General features: G+C 44.9%; 1 protein-coding gene across 2 annotated transcripts in view; it reads left to right on the forward strand.

Annotated features, from left to right (window-relative positions):
• The window catches only part of PRKCE (protein kinase C epsilon), a 325,248-nt gene extending 301,418 nt beyond the window's left edge, over positions 1 to 23,830 (forward strand). For both annotated transcript variants that reach the window (XM_053383375.1, XM_053383374.1), the window contains exons 12-15: positions 283 to 421; positions 1,679 to 1,867; positions 6,124 to 6,270; positions 21,719 to 23,830. In XM_053383375.1, coding sequence (XP_053239350.1) covers positions 283 to 421; positions 1,679 to 1,867; positions 6,124 to 6,270; positions 21,719 to 21,865 — 622 coding nt within the window. In that variant the 3' untranslated portion in view covers positions 21,866 to 23,830. The remainder of the gene's footprint in view (positions 1 to 282; positions 422 to 1,678; positions 1,868 to 6,123; positions 6,271 to 21,718) is intronic.
• The last annotated feature ends 967 nt before the right edge of the window (positions 23,831 to 24,797 follow it).

Raw genomic sequence — 24,797 nt, forward strand, 5'->3', positions numbered from 1 at the left:
TTAGACTTATTATAAGTTATTGTAAGTTTAAGTTAAGTCTGCTGCAACTGGATTTCTTTTGGACAGTGCCAATCCTGAATGTATTGGATTTGTGACCATTAAGCTCATTTGCCTCCAGTAGCAGTAAAGCTCTGCTGGATGAAATATAATTGCCTCTGGTCTATTTTTGGGAATCCTGCAACGTGTTTTTACTCTGCTAACTATACGTTGGAGTTCTGCTCTGGATCAATATTGAGTAGAATTTCATGACAGAATGACCCTCCTATTTCTTTATTATTCAAGGGACCTAAAACTGGACAATATTCTTCTGGATGCAGAAGGTCACTGCAAATTGGCTGACTTTGGGATGTGTAAGGAAGGGATCTTGAATGGAGTAACGACTACTACCTTTTGTGGAACGCCAGACTACATAGCTCCAGAGGTATCGCAGTTCATGCCTAAAAGTATGGGGAAGTGTCTTCCATAATGCTGGCTTGAGCACAAAGGATCAGTTTGCCCAGTTCCCTCCATGCAACCATTTTGGGGTTTCTGCATGTTGGTGGCTGGGAGAACAGTCTCACAGAAACCTGGGGTCACCCTTGCCACCAGCCATGATGGGATTGCAGCCCTTCCAATGATTTCTGTGACACGTTGTCAGAGCAACTGGGATTGTAGGCACCGCTACAATCCCAGGTACATGTTTTCTTCTAGCTGACGCAGGAATATCTCTGTGCCGTCATTGGCACACATGAGCCAGAGAATGAGCACGTGGAGATAACTGGTCAGTTGCGCCACGTGGATAAGCCATCTCAAAGAACGTAATATATGCTCTTTTTTATTTAAAAAATAAAGGAAAAAGAAACAAATTGAATTTTCTGTTATACTAGGAACAGAATGCTTGTAAACTGTAATTCCATCGTTTAACTCTTTTCCTTATCAAGTGCCATGGAATATAACTTCACCCTGCTACTTTGGGATGGGTGGGAAATGTGGAAAATGAGATAAGCATGTCCACACTGTGCAAAGTGCGGAAGGTGGAATCTCAAGGGCATTGTTGGAGGCTGACCCAGGGGGCCTAAGCCCCAGGCCATTTGTGCCAGGCCCCAATTACCCTACATTGTTCTTATTATAGATTGTGCCCCACTAAAAGAGGCCACAAGTTCTTGAAACCCTTCAAATTAAGGGCTAAAACCCTGGGTGAAAAAGGAAAGGCTTTGCCTGGTGCCTAAAAATAGATAAAAGTTGGTGCAAGGGAAGCCTCACTAGGAGAGCATCCATTTCTCTCCATTTTTGGAAACTTAAAAAAGTGTTTGTTTTTAACTTTGCAGCGCACCCAGCCGCCCTGTAAGCAGCGCACAATTGTTGGTGAGCCCCAGGCACTCACCATCTTTGTATGGGCAGAGGCATATATACATATTAATTAGCATGTGCCAATATTATGCAAATGTTGTCATGGGGCTGGGTCCCACGCCTTTGAAATACTGTGCGATGCCACTGATGAAGCTCCCTTTATCTGCTAGTGTTCAAGCCCAAGGCTCCACCTTGTTATACATGTGCACAAATAGAGTATTGCTTTCGTTGAAAAGATAATGTATGGCATATGTCGTGTTCCCAATGGGCCTTGGACAGTTGTTCTAAGGGGCAGCGTGCTTCTCTCAGGCTCTCAACGCATTTCTTTCTTTCCCGATTTCCATAACAGATTCTTCAGGAATTGGAATACGGTCCCTCGGTCGATTGGTGGGCGCTGGGTGTCCTCATGTACGAAATGATGGCTGGCCAACCCCCCTTCGAAGCTGACAATGAAGACGACCTCTTTGAATCCATCTTGCATGATGATGTGCTATATCCAGTGTGGCTTAGCAAAGAAGCTGTTAGCATTTTGAAAGCTGTAAGAGACTGTCCCTTTCTCCTCCCCCCCTCTCTCCCCCCTGCTCTTCCTTATTAAATTTGACTCCCCTTCCCTTTTCACTACAGCAGTTTAAGAGCAGCCACCACTGGGAGTTCAACTGCAGTTCAGAGTGCTACTGTCCGTATAAAGGGGTCTGGAATGAATTACGTTTCTTGTGGGAAAGGGACAAAATGTTTGTGTTCTTTGTAGCTGTATGCTGCATCAATGTATGCACTTGAGAATCATGTTTCAGGGAAAAGGAAAACACAAGCAGACTAAATGGCCTTATCAGGCTGACATTGCCAACTGCACATGTCTTGCTACGGTAGGGGAAGGGTTATGTAATTAAAGAAACTCAGCCTGCAGGTTTGCTTTGGGCCCTGATCCAAAACACTGGAACACACTGGCATATGGATCCTAGCCACATTGACTTAGAAATAAGTCCTGTTGGTTTCAGTGGGACCTAACTCCCAAGAAAGCCTGCATAGGATTGTGTATCCTCTCTGCAAAATTCATTTAATTTCAAAATAATAATAATAATAATAATGAAGGGTGGTATATAAATATAAAATTATTATTATTATTATTATTATTATTATTATTATTATTATTATTATTTTATATTTATATACCACCCTTCATCAAAAGATCTCAGGGTGGGTCACAAGATAAAACTTCAAGATAAAAGCGCAAAGTTAAACCAGAAGCAACAAACCAAAATAATAATAATAATAATAATAATAATAATAATAATAATAATAATAATGTGTTGTACCCCACCTATCTGACTGGGTTGACAAGATGCACTAGACATTGAGAGCTTCCCGATACAATTAAAGATAGCTAAACTACTGTTTTTCCACCAAACAGCTTATCCAGGTCTATCATTCATTCTTAGTGTTGAGTACCAACAGGTTCCTACAAGGAGCCCCGCAGATCAGACACCAAATCCCTACTGTGGCTTCTCGTCAGAGAAGTGCAGGCATTTTAAGCTGGAAAGTGAATACTGCCAGCACGCACTGGGTTCTAGGAAGGAACATACCCCAAGCACCCCAGTCCTGTGCTTCTGTCTCAGCTGTTCAACTGCTCTTCTACCCTACTGTCTTCCCTGTTTCTCATCGCCTCTGCTCCAAGTACTTGGGCATCTGGGCCTGGAATGCTAACAGCCTGCTGCTGTCCATGTCTTGCATGCCACACCTTAGGCCACAAAGCTGCTAACCATTTTCTTTTAAAAAAAAGTTGTGACAAGAAATGCAGACAAATTTTGACCCAAAATGAAGCGACGCTGCGTGGAATCCACCAAAGAGACTTCCATCCATCCAATCACTGGCATAAAAACTTCCCACACAATTGGAGCATGGCAAACTATTGGCAAACATTCTGCTTGTTGCATAGAATGTTGCCCGCCCCTTGAGGAACCCTTGGATGAACCTAAATAGGGGCCTGAACCATTTGAAGTATCCCTAACTCCCACTGATTTCATGGGGGTCTGGAAAAACCCGATCCTGTGGTTGGCATTCACTGTTGCGCTATTACTAACATTCTCTCTGCGCAAGCATTTTTGCTTGTCAGATGGAGCGATGCCTCCTCTTCTCCCCACCCACTGAACCGATTTCAGGGGGCGCTGTAGTCGTGGGAGGAAACGAGAGAAAGTCCTTTTGCACAAGTGGAAGTCCTTGCACAGGGCTTCCACTAACAGGATGTGCTAAGTGAAACCCAGAACCAAAAGAGTTGCATCTTGCACAACACATATGAAGGATTCTGGCTCTCCCCACCCCACACCCCAAGGAAAAAAAAGAAGTTTTAGGCTTAGCTTTGTGTTTGAAACTTGTGTTCTTCGCCTTGTACTTTAACGGCATGCAGTTAACAGAGGAGCAGGAAGAACAGAGGAAATGAAGGGGCGTCTATGTACTTGACTGCCGAAAATTAGCAAGGGATTAGCTTTGGAACGCTTTGTTTCCTCGCATTGTACTGTTAGACATGCGTTTTGTTCGTCAGGCACTGTAAATCAGAGTCTTATTAAGTCGTTGAAAGGCATTTCTTTTAGCAGCTTTTGCAGAATGGACCTTGCTTTCTATTCAGCTGATTTTCTATGCAGTTTATTTCTGTTTTCCAAAAACGTTTTATAATCTCAGCAACCCCAGATGCTTTGAAATCAAAAACTATGAGAACCTGGAATTTAATTTCTCCAAACCCAAACTAAAATCCTTGTTGGCAGAGATCCCATTTTGCAGCAGAGGCTTCTTGACAGTACACACAGCCCTAAAGTTATTTTTAAAAATGTTTAAATATCTTGTGACTTCTGGGAATTCAAACCCTTTTTTGTTTTTGTTTTTCCTAAGGCTTAGGCTTGCTTCCCTTCAAAATGAGAATAATATGAGGAAGGTGAAGCCATAGCTTTATATCTGTTGCATGCAGAATATCCCAGGCTCAAACCCCAGCATCTCTGGTTGAACAGGAGTGGGGAACCTCTGACTTTGCAGATGGGTGTTTGGCTCCAATTCCCCTCAGTCCCAGCCAGCATGGCTAATGGTCAGGAATGATGGGATTTGTAGTCTTAACAACATCTGTAGAGTCTCAGGTTCCCCATGCCTGGGATAAAGGATCCCACACAGTAGAGCTGGGATCAATATATCCACCTGAGACCTTAGAAAGCTGCTGCCAATCAGAATAGACAAGGACTAGCTTATTTATTGAAGGGTGGCGCTGTGGGTTAAACCACAGAGCCTAGGACTTGCCGATCAGAAGGTTGGTGGTTCGAATCCCCACGTCGGGGTGAGCTCCTGTTGCTCTGTCCCAGCTCCTGCCAACCTAGCAGTTCGAAAGCACGTCAAAGTGCAAGTAGATAAATAAGTACTGCTCCGGCGGGAAGGTAAATGGCGTTTCCATGCGCTGCTCTGGTTCATCAGAAGCAGCTTAGTCATGCAGGCCACATGACCCGGAAGCTGTACGCCAGCTCCCTCAGCCAATAAAGCAAGAAAGTGCCGCAACCCCAGAGTCGGTCACGACTGGACGTAATGGTCAGGGGTCCCTTTACCTTTACCTAGCTTATTTATGTATCAGTTGTTGATGAAGATGATGATGATGATGATGAAAAGTCTTGCCCTTACGTAGATGAGCCAGTGGCCTGATTTGGTAAAAAGTTGTTTCCTATGTTCCTAAAATGAAGACCTTACAATTTGCCTGGAGAGCTCAGCTCCTTAACCAGAGGGATGAATTTCGGGGTATCTAACCTGGGACCTTCTGCATGCAAAGCACCATGCCACAGCAAGTTACACAGAAGCTTTCACCAGACAGAAGGGAGAAGGTGGCTTATTTTCAGGGCTATAACAAAGTAGCTTATTCTCAGCCATGCATCCTTCTTTTCACGGCTTCAGGCATTAAACTTTCAGACCTTAAAACTCAACATGTGTATGCAACAAATGGGTGCTTGGAAAGCTGGGATTGGCTTTGGTCCATTGCCAGGTAGTGTCTTCAGTGGTCTAATTATGTATGATGAAGACTTATTTGAAAGACGTCTCCTGCTAGCCTACCCTTCGTTGGTACCCAACAGGGAGTAAAAGGATGCGGTGGTTGCTGATTGAGGCAGCAGAAAGAGCAGCTCAGACTGAATATTTTTGTGGGCCTTCTCTGCTTTCTTGACCCGTTGACTCAGAAAGAAAGAATCATAGCATTGGAAGTGACCCTCAGGATCATCTAGTCCAATCCCCTGCAATTCAGGAATATGCAGCTGTCCCTGACAGGGATCAAACCTGCAACCCTGGTGTTAACAGCACCACACTCTTGCCCAGGGGTTGGCAACGTGCGGCCCATGGGCCAGATCTAACCTTCAAAGACCGTTTTACCGGCCCCTGAGCCACCCCCGAACTGAGCCACCTGCTTGGCGAGTCCCCCGTGCGCTGCGCTAAACTGGCACAGCATGGTGCAGGGACTCGCCAACCGGTGCTAGAAATCATGTCTGCACATGCGCAGACACCAGAAATCACTTCTGCGCAGGTGCGATTTTCAGCGTCTGGGCATGCACAGAAGCGATTTCCGGTGCCACGGACATGGACAGACGTGATTTCTGGAGTCGCACTGTGCCGGTCCAGCCCACGGACTATCTCCATGGGAGTGATCCGGCCCATGGCCGGTAAGCCTTGCCAAACCCTTCTCTAGCCAACTGAGCTATCCAAGAACTTGTTGCTCCTTGTTGCTTCATTGGTTCAACTTCCCACTATGCAACAAATGTTTGGTACCTTTTGTTTTTCCTCTAGTTCATGACAAAAAACCCAAATAAGCGACTTGGCTGTGTGACATCTCAGAACGGCGAAGATGCGATTAAGCAACACCCTTTCTTTAAGGAGATTGACTGGGTTCTTCTAGAGCAAAGGAAAATCAAGCCGCCCTTCAAGCCTCGGATTGTAAGTAGTGCTTTGACTCTGTGCAAGAGACGTTGGTTGAAAATATATCAAAGTTTATTGGTGTCCTTTATAATAGTAAGACTCTAATCCTATACAGATTTACCTGGAAGTAGGTCCCATTAAACTCAGTGGGCCATACTTCGGAGTAGAAATGTATAGAATTGCACTGTAATGCTGCAGTAGAGTTGAAAGCCCAGGTAGCAACCATTTTAAGGTGGTTGGTTTCTTCCAAGGTAAGTCTCAGGTTTGCTTATTGTATGCTGAATGTGAAAATGGTCATTATGTATTCCTTACAAACACAAGAACTAATGGAATCAATTATTTTAAAGCCAGTGTGGTGTAGTGGTTAAGAGCAGTGGACTCGTAATCTGGTGAACTGGGTTCGCGTCTCCGCTCCTCCACATGCAGCTGCTGGGTGACCTTGGGCTAGTCACACTTCTCTGAAGTCTCTCAGCCCCACTCACCTCACAGAGTGTTTGTTGTGGGGGAGGAAGGGAAAGGAGATTGTTAGCCGCTTTGAGACTCCTTAGGGTAGTGATAAAGCAGGATATCAAATCCAAACTCTTCTTCCAAACTCTTCTAAAGTGAGTCCACAGATTAAGTCACCTGGATTATAACTTGCTTCACTTGATAGCCTAACAATCTAAAATCATTGTTCTTGGTTTTGAAGTGATCAGCCATCATATCCCACTGCCGCTTATAATATCATCACTGAAAGCGCAGCAAAGGTTGCCATGTACTGACCGAGCATTAATCTGAACAAGTATATATAAATAAAGATGAATGTAAAAGAAGCCTAAGAAGACTTCGTCATGATCATCCATTTGAGTAGGCATACATATGAGATTTCCACTGCAAGAATATTTAAGAATGTTTTAAAGCAAACATATCTCTAAACAAAACAGAATAGGGAAATTATTGTTATTTCTTTCCTCCCTGGGGGAAAAATATATATATATCTTTTTTCCCCTTTTTTTACTATTTGGACGCTGAAAATGTATGCACTGCCTGGAAGTTTAATCCTTGATGGTTCTGCCTCTGTTGAGTCTCTTGTTTTGACTCTGTGTCCCAGTATTCCACAGGGGAATGTTTCTGCACCATGTTCCTTTTTCAAAAACAAGCCTTGGAAAACTTCAGGCTTCCCACACTGCATTGCAATTTTTCGGACATATGATGGAGTGGCTCAAACAGTGTCAACTAGTGAGCTAGCTTCTAATGCCTTGAAAACAGAACCTCGGAGGATTAATTTTTGCCACCTAGTGCTTGAGCTATCTTCCTCTGGAGGCCATGGTAGACTCTATAATGCAGTAAAGCCTGCCACCCATTCTGTTGCTATGCGGATAGCATTAATATATGATCTTTTAAATACCTTGACAACTGAGTGCATGTCCAATATTGCCTTTAAAAAAATCTTCCAAATAGGGAGCTGATCATCAAATGTTGAGCAAGTCACCCAGATTCATCTTTTTAGCATATCGCCCAGTTTCAGCTCTCACACAATGGAAAGTGTTCTTGCCTTCAGATGAGAATCATGTAGTGTTGAGTGATGAGAGACTAGAGCAATGCATATCATTTATTTATTTACCTGCTACTTTATTTATTGCTTTAAGCTGATGCATCTAAGTAGTATATAGTAAAATCATTATACAAAATCAGTACGTAAGATACAAAACAGGCTAAGATATATGCACCTGTGAAGCCCCACCCCCCAGAATTATACTCAGTTCTTTCCTTTTATTTTTTTAAACCCAGTTTGAATTCTGAACCATTTTATTTTATTTGTTCAAGTACTGAATACTGATGCCATTTAACTGTGAGCACCTCTGCTCATTCTGTTCTTTTCTCACGCACACTGGACCCCAAACTTCATGAAAAACTTTCAGGGTGGGAGAAGCAGGAGCTAAACTCAGAGCTCCAAATGAACTCACTTTCATTTCCCTGCAATTGTTCCCTATGCAAGCGTCAGATGAGGCACGTCATTCCCTGGCTACTATCCGTGCATTCTTTTATTTTCCCTCTTGCACAATTCCTCATTATTATTAATAACAATACTTAAGTCATAGCACTGACTCCAGCCCTGCCAGGGGAGGAGAAAAGGGTTGCACAAACTTGGATGTGCCATGCATATCTTTTGCTGACTTTTCCAGTGAGCTGCTGAACTGGAATGCACACAGGAGTGGCTGCTGGAGAACATAACTTTAGACGGTTCCCTGTCTCCACTTGGTATGCATTCCAAATGTAGGTCCAGGTCATTTATGCATCTCACTGAATCTTCCACTGAGCACCTCCATGAGATAGCCTACAAGTAAGGGCTCTTGTCCAGGGGACACGGGTGGCGCTGTGGGTTAAACCACAGATCCTAGGACTTGCTGATCAGAAGGTCGTGGTTCGAATCCCCGCAACAGGGTGAGCTCCCGTTGCTCAGTCCCTGCTCCTGCCAACCTAGCAGTTCAAAAGCACGTCAATGTGCAAGTAGATAAATAGGTACCGCTCTGGCGGGAAGGTAAACGGCGTTTCCGTGCGATACTCTGGTTTGCCAGAAGCGGCTTGGTCATGCTGGCCACATGACCCGGAAGCTGTATGCCGGCTCCCTCAGCCAATAAAGCGAGATGAGCACCGCAACCCCAGAGTCGATCACGACTGGACCTAATGGTTAGGGGTCCCTTTACCTTTAAGGGCTCTTGTCCAGGGTGGAACATTTTGACACCAAAGAAAAATGACAAAATGGCTGGGGAGGGAGTGAGGCTAGCACAGGCATCCCCAACCTTTGGCCCTCCATATGTTTTAGACTACAATTCCCATCATTCCTGACCACTGGTCCTGTTAGCTAGGGATGATGGGAGTTGTAGGCCAAAACATCTGGAGGGCCAAAGGTTGGGGGTGCCTGGGCTAGCCCATGACCCTAAAGCATGTAGGCCATTATCAAAGTTGACCTGTAGGCAGTGGCCAGAGGCAGGAGTGGCTATGGTTCACCACTGACCAGGAGTGGCTGACAGGAAGGAGGAATCAGAAATAATAGGTGCCAAAGCTATCAGTAGCAAAATGTTGTTCTAGGGCAAGGTTTCCCAAACTTGGGTCTCCAGCTGTTTTTGGACTACAGTTCCCATCATCACAGGCCTTGCTAGCTAGGGATGATGGGAGTTGTAGTCCAAAAACATCTGGAGCCCCAGGTTTAGGAAACCCTGATCTAGGGTGACCAAAAATCAGGTTAGAATTTAATTAGGTGCAGACCTAGTTCTCAGTGGCTTCCATTCATTCTTAAATGAGCTGCAATTGGCAAGGCAGCTTGGAAGGGGCAAATTAATTGGGAACTAGGAGAACGCTTGCCAAAGGGGGTTGGGACTTGTTCCCAATTACTCAATAATAATTCCATAATATGTTAAAAAAGAAGAAACTGTTATTCAGTCCTATAGAAGAAAGCAAAGGGCTACATTGCAAGGAGGCATCTTTTCCAGCTCTGACATTGGTTGGCCTGGTCTCCACTGAAATGAACCCCACAGGGAACATGGAATACATTGTACACCCGCTGGGGTCCTTGCAGTCTATGAGCAATCTTGCTCTCTGTCTTTCTGGCTCTTGGTCTTCTCCATTTCAGTCTCCCTACAGTGCAAACACTGCTTTGGATATCATATTTAAAGAGTTAACAAGGCTTTTCCATGTGTGAAAAGGTATGTTGTCAGCTGGCCTCTGGCCAGTTTCTGAGTCCCATTGAAAGCCATTCCCTGCCGTTACTTATTCAGACAAGATAGCTGTGCGTGATTTGCAGACTTGGGAGTCATTCATGAGAGTGACATTGTATTCTACAATGATGGGATTAAGACCAGTTCTAGGGAACCATTCTGTGTAAAAAGAGAGAGAAAGAGTTCTTAAAGCTAATCCGTGGAGCAGCAGTGTAATCCTATGCTGCGTGAGCAGGTTTCATTTCTTCATCCTTCGCTTTCAGTAAGGCTAACATACTGGACACTATGCAGGCAAGAAGAATTGCGCAAGTACCAGGTGCTCCATCAAGTCATTTAGGGTTTATATGTTAGCATCCTGAATTGAGCCCAGTAACATAATGGCAGGCAGTGCTACTTGCTCAGAATCAGTGTTGTATGATTACCATTGTTCCAACTTTCCATTGAAGCCAAGTAGACATAGGAGTGCTTAACATGGATTGGTTCAACATACCTCCACATGTGGTGGGAATGTCCCAAAACCCAACTCTTCTGGACAGCAGTCATACAAGAAATATGCAAAATAACTAAGCAAGTATTAGAAGTCACCCCAGAACTGGCCCTACTAAACATCTTCCAATATAATAATGCCCACTCACATCATAAAGAGCTCATAACCCACCCACCTCTCAGCAGCCAGAAACATCATAGCCAGACATTGGAGAAATCTGTCAGGAGTAAGCATGGACCAATGGTACCAAACAGTATGGGAAACAGTCTTATTAGAAAAACTAACCAATAAACTGAAACTGACATGGGGACAAATAGAAGAAGACGCCTTCACCCCAGTATGGCTCCCCTTTATCACATGCACACCCCAACAAGACAACAAGAAGAATCTGCCAAAAGTATACAAATCAATCTGGCTAACCTGACTCAGAAATACACACACACCACTCACATACAAAATCTCTCCCACCCCCCTTTTCTTCCTCACCTAACATTGTATGTAACACTTATGTCTCACAACAAATGAAACTGAATTGTAGGAAACACAACTTGAAAAAAGAGACAACACACTTGTTTTTGTACAATAAGAAATATTAAATAAAAATATTTTTAGAAAGAAAGAAAGAAAGAAAGAAAGAAAGAAAGAAAGAAAGAAAGAAAGAAAGAAAGATGGATGGATTGGTTCATGCTGTTAGTAAATACAATGGGACCCGATATCATTTCTTTATGATTCTTAACACTCAACATAGAGTGGGAGTGGCTCTTTGGATACCCTCCCTTCTGGCCCGCAGACCTTGCCCCTTGCTCAGGTGAGAGAGGAGCAAACAAAGGTGGCCTGTTGACTACTTGCTTGGAACAGCAAGTAAACCTGACCGAAAAGGCTTCAAAGGGATTGTGTACTGTTCAGCTCCCTGTTATAGCTCCCAAGCTGCTGTATGCAGGAGCTGGGAGTGGTGATGTGCCAAGTAGCACAAAGAGTGTGCACAAAGAGTATGAACATCTGTACCACATGGCCCAGTCAGGCCTATTGATGTGAAGATGCCTCCTTATTGTCTTGTCTTGTCTTCCTGTTTGGCTAACTGAGGTCCATCTCAGTTCAGACGTTTTTACCGACACATTTACCTGCAATGTATACAGGATCACTGGCGCCCTCAATCATTCCTCACATTTAGGGACTAAACATTGACACAGGGAGATCCCACACAGAGATGTATGTAGTGGAGCTCAGTTTCTGAAGCCACATACTGTACATGGTAAGGCGCAACGCTATAGTGTATTTATGCGAATCTAATGCACCATTGAATCTAACGTGTGCCTCAGTTTTCAAAACCCTTGAAACCAAAAAAGTATTTGCTATGCCAGTGGTGCTTTTCAAGCTTGCAATCAAATCTCATGTGAACCCTAATTTTTGCAATGTAATTTGGCCAAAAAAGAAGTGCATTGCGTTTGAGTACATTCGAGTAAATACGGAATGGGAGTGTGTGTGTGTGTACATCTCAGCAGACAGTGGCTCAAATCCAAAAGAAAGTTAGTCGTTATATTAACCTCCCACTGAAATTAATTGGGCACATATAAATTAGTAACAACTAATCTGCCCTTCTGATTTCAAAGGGGCTTAAGCACAGCTAACTTTTTTCTGGATTTGGAGCAATAATCTTTCTGTTAAAATAAAATAAAAATCTAAGCTACCACGGGATGAATCCCCACCAACTGCGAACTGATACCTCTTAAGTACTTGACAACCCACCCACCCCCATCTGTACAGCCCAAGGGAGGCAGTAAAACCACGAAGTTCCTTTTTAAAAGGTATGCTGGCAGATGTGGGCAATGGGCTGCATTTTGATCTCAGCCAGTTGGACCTGTTAGCATATTATTAAAAGAGGTGATTGGCATTTCGAGGTGGGTTGCTAACCTTCTACTTTTCAGACTGCCCCATTCCAATGCTGAAATTGCTTTTTCTTATTCTCTCTCGCCTGGATGAAATAACAGCTGTCATAGTCCTGCCTCTTCTAAGTTGCTGTATTTCCTTCAAATCCATCCTTGTAGCTTTCTTGCTCTTTGTTAAGTCTTGTCTTAAGGATGCCAGCGATTTGTTAGATTTTTCAATATAGTGCTGCAGCAAAAGTTTCCATTTGAATAACCCCATCACTAGGAAAACATACCCCAACCCCAACCCCCCAAAAAATAGACAGTCCGCATTCCTGCAGAGGGCCAGGAGCCAATGTACAAAAAGGTTTCTTCTATAGTAAGGGAAAAGTCACTAATTTTTCCACAAGATCTTTACTGGTGCCTTGGAAACCTATCCAGGTCCTTTTCTGCATGTATACAAATACGTGAAATCTGGGTGAAATGTAACGATTTCCAATAGTCTGCACTGGAGTGAGCAGTTCCTCTGTTGGCAGATGAAAAAATATATCAAATGTACAAGCTCATTTGGTAGATGAGGCGGCATAATTTCTGGTGTTCAGGCCATGAGCGCCGTTGCCTACGTAACCAAAACAGCACCACCTACCCGCGGAAGGTATCAGCAGGCTTGGGAGAATCCCAGGTTTTGCAGAAGTATGAAAAAAGATCTTAAGAAGATGAGCCCAAAACAGGCCAGTGAGGAACTGAGCATGCTCAGTGGCCATGGAATGCTGACTGACTATTGACAGGGAGGAGCCAGAAAACCCGGAAGGAAGCGGAATGGAATGGAGTGGCTGGAACCCTAAGCAGAAGTATCTCCACACTGCAGCATTTTGTTGCCAGCCCCACTTGCATAAATTTAATAATAATAAATATGGGTCAGTGGATTGCTGCAGAGAAATCGGCAGTTTGTTATAATAATAAATGTTGCAGCAGAGAGCGGGTTGCAAAGAAATGTGGCTGGAATCCTTAAAGAGGGACTTTCTTTCTGAAGGCAACCTTTCAAACATAAATAAACCTGTGGGTTTGCATCCAATGCTAGCCCTGCTCAGAGTAAACCCACTGAAAACTATGGACATGATTCACCTAGCTCTATTAATTCCAATGAGTTTTACTCTGAGCGTAGCTTATTTGGATACAGTCCATGGAAATTTCCCGTGTTGGTGTTTGCTTTCTTTTGCTTTCTTTAAAAAGGCAACAAAACAAAACAAAACTTGTAACTACGGAACCCAAATATTTGTGCATTTTTATCTAGGGCTTTTTCCTATTCCGCTGCTTTAAAAAAGTCATAATGTTGCACATGCACTTTCTTACTGAACCTGTCCTAGGTACAGGATTATGACTTTGCAGTTTGGCAAATAAATAAGTCCCTGTTTAAAATGCAGTATCCTGCACAGTAATAGTAATGGGAACCCCAGAGATTACTGGCCGAGTAAATTTATTTTTGTGTGAATGTTCTCTCTTTTCAAGTTTGCTTCAGTGTGAATGTCCCTCTTTAAGGTAAGGCCTACAGTGGCGAAAATGCCCAGGTAGGTTTGTTTCCAGGCCTAATACATGCAAACGCGAGGTGTCCCTCTCCAGTCTCATAATATATTTCCATTCAGTCATCCCAGTGCATGGCAAGTGGCGTTTAACAGAGGGGGACGCCAAGGGGCTGTAGTGCATGCGTCTGCATGGAATGTATTCTGCTCAAATCAACTTTGGGCAGTGGAGTTTGGCCCACGTACCATTGGAAAACACTCTTTCATTGACTCCCCTGCCTCCCTTCGCACCCATAAGGACTCTTGACACCTCCAAGTCCCTTCTCACAGTCCTGATCAGTGTATTGGAAAGGGATGATAGAACTTGCCTATGGCTTATGTTTGCTAGCATCTAAACAGTGGAGAGAAGGGAAAGCCAGGTGGGCCTCTTTTGCTCCAGCTGCCGTCAACGTGCTTCTCTACGTTGGTGGCAGCCAGGAGGGTTTGGCTCGAGAGCAGACGGAAGCAGGAGCACAGAGGAATGGGGGAGGGGGGCAAACAGAATGGTAGGGGGTCAAGACCTGATTGAACACACACACACACACACACACACACACACACACACACACACACCGTCCTAAAGGGATTTCAGTATTCAAGGACAATGAATCATTTGGGGGCCAAGCAACCCACCAGTGTGTGCATCCTGAGCGATAGGAGCAGGTTGTCAGAAACCAGCAAACACAGGGGAAGAGGGCTCCTGATTTTGCATGGAGCTCCAATCACATTTGGACTTCTCCATTCTCTTTTGTGAAGAGGTTTAATGCTCAACAGGCAGTACATGCATGCGTAGGGAGCATTTCTTTTATTGATGGAGAAGGTCTAGAGGACAGTCCATATGTTCATATTACAAGACTAAGGAGTTCCTATATTATATGGATTTTGGGCCATGGCCAATTACTTTTTTTTAAATCCTTTGTGAGATTTTAGGGGGGGGGAACCCTCCTGCCATCCAACCCCACAGGTGGATATTTATTGCTGTTTATGTTCATTTCCAAAGCACAGTGATGTGTTTATTTAGTTTTAATTGTAGCACCCTGTGCGTTTTTTCTCTTCGCCCTTTTTAAAGAAGGAGGATGTTCCCTTAACTGGGATTTCTGCCAAGTGCCACCACTCCTATCCTACCATTGTTGTGGCCAGAGAAATCTGTTGACCAAGTTTGCAACGTTTCCCCCCCCCCCTTACTCCTTTACTTTATTGTGCAATCAATCTTCTACATGACTCCTTAAAAATCAGTGGGCTGGTTTCAGTAGGTCTACTTCGATTCTCACTTAGCAAGCTACAATCCCAGCAAATGTATGATGTTGCAAACTGATGAAGCCCACTTCATCAGACACATGAACTGTTACCCAGACAGTGGAGTGGGAATTGTGAAGAGTGAGGTCAGAGGGAAAATAAACATGAATATTTGTTTCTGTGACAGTTAACCAATCCATTTGAAACCCTGGAGTTTCCTATGTTCCTAACAGAGCAGTGTTGATGATAACAAAACCTCCTGGCATTGGGAAGCTGATTAGCACATGCAGTGGGATAAATACACGATATCTTGATCCAGGCCACAAGTGATACAGTTGAATTTCTTGCTCAGCTGTTTCCTACTGGAGCCTCTCTTCTGAAGTGCCGTTTCAGAATGTCTGCTGCTGCTGTTTTTGCTGCAGGAGAGCAGCACTGGAAATTTTGGTGGCAGATAATGTATAACAAGAAATGAAGTTCTAAAACAAGACCATACCATGTTATTTGTGGCATTCAGCATCCAGTGTGCTTCGCATCTACTGCAGCTTGCCATCGTACTGTCTCTGAGAAAAACGTTCGCCATGGGGTGCTGTGCCTTTAAAAATACACCCTTGTCCATGAACTAGGCACCACCTATAAGACTGGAATCTTAAGACAGTAATGCTAAGAAGGAGTAGAAATGCCGCTGGACCTGTTTGCTGTGCTCAGCAGAAGGGCCCCAACAAAGGGCTTCAAAACAGATCACTTTCATGAGAAGGATAAGGAAAGGCAGTCCAGTATTCTCAGTTCTGCATTTAGGAAGGCAATCGCTAAGGCCCAAAACAGAGGAAGTAAATGCATTCACAGATACTTTGGCCCTAAATTGTACATTTGGTTCTTTGAAAAATTAACTTTTGTTCACACCCCCAAGTTTAATTTTTGCTGCAGAGCCAGCCCAAATTGTTTTGCTTCCTGAGGTAGAGGGAAGGATGGTGCCCATCTGAAGAAATGTGGGGCTTAAATGTAATAAATAAATGGCTAGAATTTGAGCTTGTGAACATGGCAGGCAAGCCATCATGACTAATCTGCTGTTTGTCAGGTGCAAACCCATGTATCTGTATCCTCCTGATACTGGGGTGGAGGGGAAATTGACTTTGCATTGCATTTTAATGCAGGCCTAACTCGTTAACTCTTCCAGAAATGAGCCAGACTTTGTGATGCTGTTGTCCAACTAAAAAAAAAAAAGTGTGCAGAAATGCATATGGGAGAGGAAGGTGTGCCTGCAAATGCGCATCTATATGAGTGCAGATGACACGCCCAGCACATTACATTAAGCAAAATGGCTTGCTAGAATTAGAAGAGATGCAAATGAATTTTTGCCATGGCTATTTTTAAATTTTATTTTAAAGCAAATGGATGTGGAAATATGAGCAGCTGAATTTAAGATTGGGGCAATGAGAAACTAAGATTTGCCCATGTCTACCCCCTTGTTTCTTCAGAAAAGCTACTTGGAGCACAGAGTGAGAGGAGCAGCAGTGCTTAACCTTTTCTCCACCTGCCAGTTCCTCACTCTACATTGCCTTCCCCATGTGGCTTTTCATCCCAGCATCTTTCGATAGTATTCTCCCTCCCCCCCTTTTTTTTCTCTTGCTAAAAATAAGTTAAGCTCATCAGACCACAATTACTTTAATTCAACCAGGAACTTCCTAAGAAAAGAGAGCCAGTGTGGTGCAGTGGTTAAGAGCAGTGGACTCATAATCTGGTGAATCGGGTTCGATTCCCCGTTCCTCCACATGCAGCTGCTGGGTGACCTTGGGCTAGTCACACTTCTCTGAAGTCTCTCAGCCCCACTCACCTCACAGAGTGTTTGTTGTGGGGGAGGAAGGGAAAGGAGAATGTTAGCCGCTTTGAGACTACTTCGGGTAGTGATAAAGCGGGATATCAAATCCAAACTCCTCTTCTTCTTCCTCCTCCTCCTCCTCTGCTTCTTCTTCTTCTTCCTAAGTAAAGCTCTTTCCCACTCCATCCTGTTCCCCACATCACTTTGTCCCTCTTGCTGCCTCTCAACCTCCTCCTCCTCTCTCATCCTGTCTTCCACATTCACTCTATCATTTTATCTCTGACCTCTACCTTCATGCCATGCCTTTCGATTTTCTCCTTTGCCTCTTGCCTCTGGCTTTCCCACCCACCCACCTGCTCTTCTCAATTAAAGTAAAAAATAAGTAAGTATTGAGGTCTGGTCCTAGGTGGGGAGGAGGGAGGGAAAGGTCTCAACATGGCTGGTATTCTCATGGTGGCTTCTACGTAGGCAGGGTCCAAAAGCAACCCAGACTTGGCCAGATGGTGCAGAAAGGCAGTTGCTGGGAACTGCGGAGAGATGGTGGGGACGGCTTTGCGGGAGAGCTGTTTGCAAAGGAGGATTAATATAAAACGAGGGTGGGGGACCCTTTTCATCCTGAGGACCACATCCCTCCAGAACAAGCTTCCAGAGACCACAAGCTAGTGGTGGGTGGGGCCAGAGACAAAAGTGGGTGCAGCAATTAATGTAAATTTCACAGTAGGCTAGTTTCTACACACACTCGCAATCCCCCTTCTACCCTCTATGCAGGCAAGCAAAAGGCATTGTCAGGGTTCAAGGACACATTCCAGCCAGGCAAAAGCATGCAAGGAGGGTACAAACCAGGGCCGGTGAGGAGTGTGGCTTGGGGAGAGGGTGTGGCCTGATGAGAGTCCATAGGGCCAGGTAGAGAGGCTTGGAGGGCCACCTTTGGTCCCTGGAAGTTCGGCTCCGCAGCCCTGATATAAAGCAACCAAAGAGAAATAAAGATTGAAAGGAAGGGGGCGGGTCATAGCTGTGCCTCTTCCCGGTGCTTCAGGTAGGCCTGCATTGCTAAAAGCAGAGATGTGACTATGGAGTTATTATTTTTATTTTCTTGGTGCACTTGTAGTTTAGCAAACAAACAAACAAAGTCAAACACACAAAAGCAAGCCTTTTGAAAAGTAATAGGACAATTAGCGGTTTGGCTGGGAAAGAAAAACATCCAGGAAAATGCAGGGCAAGTTCTCTTGAGAAGCAGGGCTGCACCAGTTCCGTCACCGGCTGCTGCTCCAGCCAGGAGTTGCTGCAGGTCTTGTTTAGACCACACCGAAGAGGTTGATGCTGCAGTTGCCTTCAGCAATTGGGGAGTGGGTGGAAATGGCCACCAAGCAGTTCTTTAGAAAGACTGCGGAACAGCAGAGAAAAGCAGGGCGACTTCATCTGGGTTCTCCCCAATAAAGGAGTGCACAAATGATGTGGCTGGAGTGGAAGCAAACTGAATTCCTTCTGCTGTAAGAGCATTCTTCAAACGCTTCCCACGCATTACAGTTTCTTTTCCGCCACTAAGAGGCAGCGGAGTCCTCTTTTCTCTTCTAACAGGTGCTGCAGCAGTAGCAGGTAACAGTTAGCTAATGAATCTGTTCTCCATAGCTGAGGACATTCTGACTTGGTGCTAGCATTGAATTGACCAGAGTCAATCCTGGTCTGCTCCTGAGCCATGAACAGTAGCTTGATCTGCTTTTCGCAGCACGGAGAGAAGCATTGCCCCCTCTTTATGGCAGCTGAACAAGGTGCTGTGGAAAGGTATAAGAGCAGGAGGCTAGTTTAAAAGTTGGCAGCCCAGTTTTTGCATCCACCAGAGATGACTTGAGTGATTCACACACCTACCCTATGAACTTCTAAGTTTCACGCAGAGACAAACTCTCACATCTGGTCCCAAAAACTGCAAAGAAATTTCAGCTGGAGAAATTCACTTGGAAGTTCATTGCACACAAATTCATTCCAGCCCTAGAACTGCATTTTTCTGCTTCATCAAATCCTGCAAGAATGGGGACCCTGTGGCCTCTAGATATTGTGGGACTGTAACTCCCATCAGCCAGCACCAGGAATGTTGGAAGTTGTAGTCCAGCAACATCTATAGGGCCACACCTTCCCCATTCCTATTCCTGAGTCTTTTAATTGGATGACACCCCCTATTTCACTCCCAGTAACCACTGGATGCCACTGATGTTAGAAGGATGCAAAAGCAGCAATATTTACACCTATTGTCACAAGCTCTTGTCATGCCATGCTTGTGTTATCAAACTCATGCAAGCTTGCAAAATACTCCTATTGCTTGTCTAAATTAGACATGAAAATATGTGTATCCCCAAACACAACTAAGAACAAAATAAGGCAATATCTATTTTGGGGGCCGAATATGTGGGGGGGGGGTTGTTTGGGGGGTGCGTAGGTTCACAACAAGTTTTTTTGAAGATACCTAGGAAAGGGATCCTAGCAAATCAGGAACCTTGGTCAGCAAATGCACATCCAGAGCATTGGCAGGGGTAAAACTAGGAAGGAGAGATGGGTAGGGTGGGTGAGACTGGTATGAAAAGCGCTCAATTCTCCCTTCCCTCCCATTCCTTTCCGTTTTAAATTGCTCCCAGTGGGCAAAGAGGCCATGGGGCTCCGTTGCAAGCAATGGCAACGTAACAGGCAATTTGCTTTCTGATGGGATGGTGTGTGTAGCCATTGTGCATCATTGCCAAGCCAAGACATACAAGTGAGGTGTGGGGAGTCTTATGTCAGGAGCTTGTGTCTCTCCTGCTTTGTACTTGGAAAACCCTTTAGCTTAAGGTGCTTCCAAAGGAAGGCTTTGCCAGGAAGCATTTCACAGATGGCTGACCTGTTGTATGGTTTTGAAGCAACATCCTCCTGGCTCCCGTCTCCATGGCTGGTGCTGATGTGACGGAAGTGTTAGGTCTAGCAGCAACCAGTATCAGAGGCAACAGTGGAAGTCATCAAGCCAGCCATTTGCAGAAGTGCAGTGATTGTTGGGTGAAGCCACTGCCCAGGAGCACCCTGGGGACATTTGAAGGCCAAGCGTTTTATTTATTTACTTTTATTCATTAGATTTATACACCACCCTTCATCAAAAGGTCTCAGGGCAGTTTTGTGAGATTCAGCTTGTCAGAATGTTGCCCTCATTGTAGAGAATAGGAGCCACACTCCAAAAACATAACCAGAACCCTGCTGGGTCAGACCAGAGGTCTACCTGGTCCAGCATCCTCTTTTCGCAGTGGCAGACATGATACCTGTGGGAATCCCCTAAAAGCAGGGCATGAAGTCAGTAGCCCCTCTCCAGCTTGTGGTCCTCATTCACCAGTCTTCAAGAGTCCTGTCCCCTCTAATACTGGGGAGTTATGTATCTATTTCGCAGCATTATTTATACCCCACACATCTTACCGGGTTGCCCCAGCAACTCTGGGCAGCTTCCGGCACATATAAAAACATAATAAAATGTCAGACATTTAAAAACTTCCCAATGCAGGGCTGCCTTCAGATGTCCTCTAAAAGTTGTGTAGTTTATCTCCTTGACATCCGATGGGCACCACAGGGAGGGCACTACTGCTGAGAAGGCCCTCTGCCTGATTCCTTGTAACTTCACTTCTCGCAGTGAGGGAACCCCGTAAGTGTTTTACGTACACATAATAAAACCTCATAAGAGTTTTTTCAAAAGGAATAAAACTATCAGTTTTAAACAAAACAGTTAAAAACCAGTATTTAAAATGATTAAAAAAATTATTAAAATCAACAATAAATTAAAGCCAGATTAAAACACACGACAGCTTCTACGTGTATGGATAGTGAAGGCACCTGCTTGGTTTCAATAAGCTGATGGGTCCCAAGTGTGGTAGCTGCCACGCTAAAAGATCAGTTTCTTACAAATGTGGACTGTTATGCAGCACCTAAGACCCTGCCAGTTCCATAAATGGAAGCAGTCAAGTGGGGCTCTATGGGGCAAGGCGCTCTCACAGGTAAACTGGTCCCAAGCTGTTAAGGGCTTTGTATGGTAACAATAACACAAGCAGGCAACCAGCACAGACTCTCTCTCCCGTCAGCAGTCATGCGGCAGCATTCTCCACTAAGTTCAGCATCTGGGTCCAGAACATGAGCAGAAGCCATCGTTAGCTTTATCCTCAGCAAAGCTGCCTAATCCCCTTTGAAAGCCCCCCAGGTTGGTGCCCTCACCCCTCACGCCGTGTGCTAGAAACTTCCATGGTTTAGCTGGGTGAAGAGGTCCTTCCCTCTGTTTGTCTGTCCTGAGTTTTCCAACATTTGGCTTCAGAAGGAGGCTCTGGGGTCCCACTCCTCCTGCCTCCTTGTTCATGCCCAATTTGTGGTCTCATCCCGTGACGCCATTTGCAGGCAAGATACGTTTGAATTCATGCTTTACTTATCACAACATAGCTGCCCGCCTAAATATACAGCGGCAACCACTGCTGCATAATACCGTAATTGTAGCTATCTGCTGTTGTCATCGCTCTCGATATTCCCCTGTAAGAGGCCAGCCGGCCTACTCCAAACTCATCCTTCGCTTCTGTGATCTCGTCTGGTCATCCTCATTATCTCCTGGTGGTTTTATATATGCACATAATTTCAGGGACCTGTTGGCTTACCTCAGAAGCCAAACAAGCGAAAACATCCTCACCCCCGCTTCCTTCCTCACCCCACTTCCCCTCAAAAAACTGGGTTTTCTGTGTTTGGGGTTTTTAAGTACGAAAGAACTCCTCATCTTTATCTCCTCTCCCCTTTTTTATTATTTTTTTGCTTTTCTTCCTCAGAAAACCAAAAGGGATGTAAATAACTTTGATCAAGACTTTACACGAGAAGACCCAGTATTAACAGCAGTGGACGAGACAATTATAAAGCAGATCAACCAAGAAGAATTTAAAGGCTTCTCATATTTTGGGGAAGAGCTGCTGCCATAAGAAGTCCCCAGCGCGCCGTTTGGGGCCACCAGTTCACTGACACTGCAAGAGGTGGTTTTCCGCTACCCAGTCAAGAGCTACTTCTCTGACCTTGAGCCCATAACCCTTACTTTCTACTATGTCTATCTATTTATTGTTATTTTCCTTTTGTCCTTGAGCTGGAGGCACTCACGATTTCCATCTCACAAAGGAACGCAAAATATTTTGTGCCAGAAGTTCGTGAAGGTAACACATTGCTGTTGTTTCTTGCTGCTGCCGCTGCTCCCCCAAACCTCTCAATTTGGGATCTTTTCTGTTGTTCTCCAGAAGGCCGCGACTTGTCCTCCCCATCCTCATCTAGCACCTTCGTAAAATCATGGAATTTTAGAGTTGGAGGGGGAACGTGAGGGTCATCTAGTCCAACCCCCTGCAGTGCAGGAATCTATCACCCAACGTGGGGCTCACACCCATGAGAGTCTCGTGCTCTACCGACTGAGCTATCCTGGCAGAACTAATTCATTCTGCCATTTTGGAGATTTTTTAAAAAGTCACTAGAATGGTTCCCCTTCCCCCTGACCTGAGGAGGTTTCTGAGAGCCAAATGGAGCAGCTTTGATGGCTGTGTTTGACTTCTAGGCACGAGGTTCTCCACCCCTGCTAACAGTTTTCCAAGACATGGTAAATGACCATCCCATCGCACACGCACCTCTCAAGTGTACTAAACAAACACTTAGATTTGCTTTCTTGCCCCTGTGGGACTATCGCAGAATTGTAAAGCTGGAAGGGCCATGAGGACTACCTAGGTCAGCCCCCTGCAATCTTTTGCCCAAGGTGGGGCTTGAACCCGCGACCCTGAGATTAAGAGTCTCATGGTGTCCCGGCTGAGCTATCCACCCCAAACCAATAGGTGGGGATAAAGTCACCTTGCGTTGACTTTCCTGAATCGAATGTGAATCGGTCCATCGCATTTGCTGTGGCAGCACAGCATAGCTGTTGGAAGCCGATTCCTCAATTACGGACAGACAGCTTTAGGATCAGCCATTCGCCTTCCGCAGAAATACCCTTCCGTTTCTTTTTAATGGAAAGAGACCTCCAGGACGCTGCAGTTCTGAACTGGCTGTGGGCGAGGGGCCCATGGCACTAGAGTTCACCTCCAAGCTTTGATCCTCTTAGGCTCAACCATGGCTGGTAGGCGGAAGTCAGGAAAGAGAAGACAGCAGCAAGTGATGGGCAGAGGCAACCTTTTGCCCCCCCCCCCCGCCAAGTTCTACAAAGGTAACACTGAGACTAAGGAGGAAGGGGCTGGCAGACAAGTACCACCTTTCGGGCTGCTTGTGTGTTAAGAAGACAGGTAGGTGGGACGCCCTCTGCTTCTTAGGCTTAGATGTTGCTTTCTAAGCAGAAGGCAATGCACATTCTTTCTCTTCAAAGTTCTGCTGCGTTGGGCTTCCCAGTTCGATAGAACCAGGCCATTGCATGCTAAGGGCATCTACAGCCCACAGTACTACCAGCTTGAGCTCAGTGCAAAGAAGCCTGGACAGAGGTTTCCCTGCTCTTTGAGAACAGGTCATCAGTGCAGAAGGGATGGTTGCTACATAATTCCCACAGATGTACTAAGATTCTTCTAAGGCAGAACGCCTGTGTGTGCTCAGCCTAGGAGTAAACCCTGTTGCACGGCAGTGGGGTTTATCTCCAATTAAGCATGCACACGATTGCATGAAAAAAGCAGGCTTGGAAGTAAATATTTGGCTCCCTACTAGGTGCTTCCAGAAATCTGTCCCTGGCCACATTTTTAGCCCTCGTAATGCAGGGTTTTGCGAGGGAGACATCTCCCTTTACCTCCTCCTCTCTGCTGGTTGTACCCTTGAGCTGCTTCCCAAGCCTTGCTGCAAAGCCATAAGTGAATGGGGCACAGATATTTTACCATGGATCTTGAAATAAATATACCCAAAGACACACTTCTCTGCAAACCTAGTTGCTGAGTGAAGGACTGATAAAAATAGTCAGGTAAAGCTGCCATGGAAAGTCTGAAAGATTATATCAGGAAAATTGCCCCCCACCCCAAGATACGAAACGATGTTTTTTTAAAAAAACAAATAAATAAATGTTTTATTAAATCATAAAATCAAAACAGACAGACTTAGATGCTTTATAGACAGATGTTAAAGGGCTAAAGATTGGGCAAATTCTCAAAAAACAACAACAACCTGTAACTGCTTTAATAAAGCAGTGTAGGTTTTCTGCAAATCTTACAGCTTCTCCGACGTGTACATAGTAATACTTCCATAGGGAAACTATTTTAGAAACTGGTACCTGAATCATTCATGTCATTGATGCAATGACAGGTGTGAAGGGGATTTTTAAGAAAGATGCTTTTTAAAGGAATCATTGTATTGAATCTGGGTGATGTTCTACTCTGCTTTTACTTTTAACAGCAGTGTGTTACTTTTACAGGCTTTTACAAAGGAGAAAAATGGGCATGGTTCTTTGTGCATAGCCTTTTCCCTCTCCGTCCCTTCTCTGCTGGCCTAGAGCCAGGAGCAGCCCACCACAAGCCTGTGTGTCGATGCAGAAGCCCTTGTCCTTCTCAGGGCCATGGGCAGAGGTTGCTAGAGCTGTTTGTGCAAATGCACTGGGAAAGAGAGGGCTGCTTTGAGCTAGCATCGCCGATACATACATAGCAGGTAGTGGCTGAGGGTCAAACTAGCTAAACGTCTTTGCATTTCGCATGCACTTGAAAAATAAATTCACCCAGCAGCTGCATTTCCTCCCAATGCAAACAGCAGCTTCAGAGGAGCTGTTTTCATCAGGACTCCAGTAGGGAGAGAAAGGGTTAAGCCCCTTCTGTGATCTCAGTAATTATTGACCCCTCCAACAGCTGCTGGTTGCATTTAAAAATAAGAAGGTGTGCTGCATGCAAAGACACATTTGACAGCGCATTTTGTTTGGCCCCA

Source organism: Podarcis raffonei, chromosome 3 (genome assembly GCF_027172205.1).
Source record: "Podarcis raffonei isolate rPodRaf1 chromosome 3, rPodRaf1.pri, whole genome shotgun sequence".
Classification (NCBI taxonomy): Eukaryota; Metazoa; Chordata; class Lepidosauria; order Squamata; family Lacertidae; genus Podarcis; species Podarcis raffonei.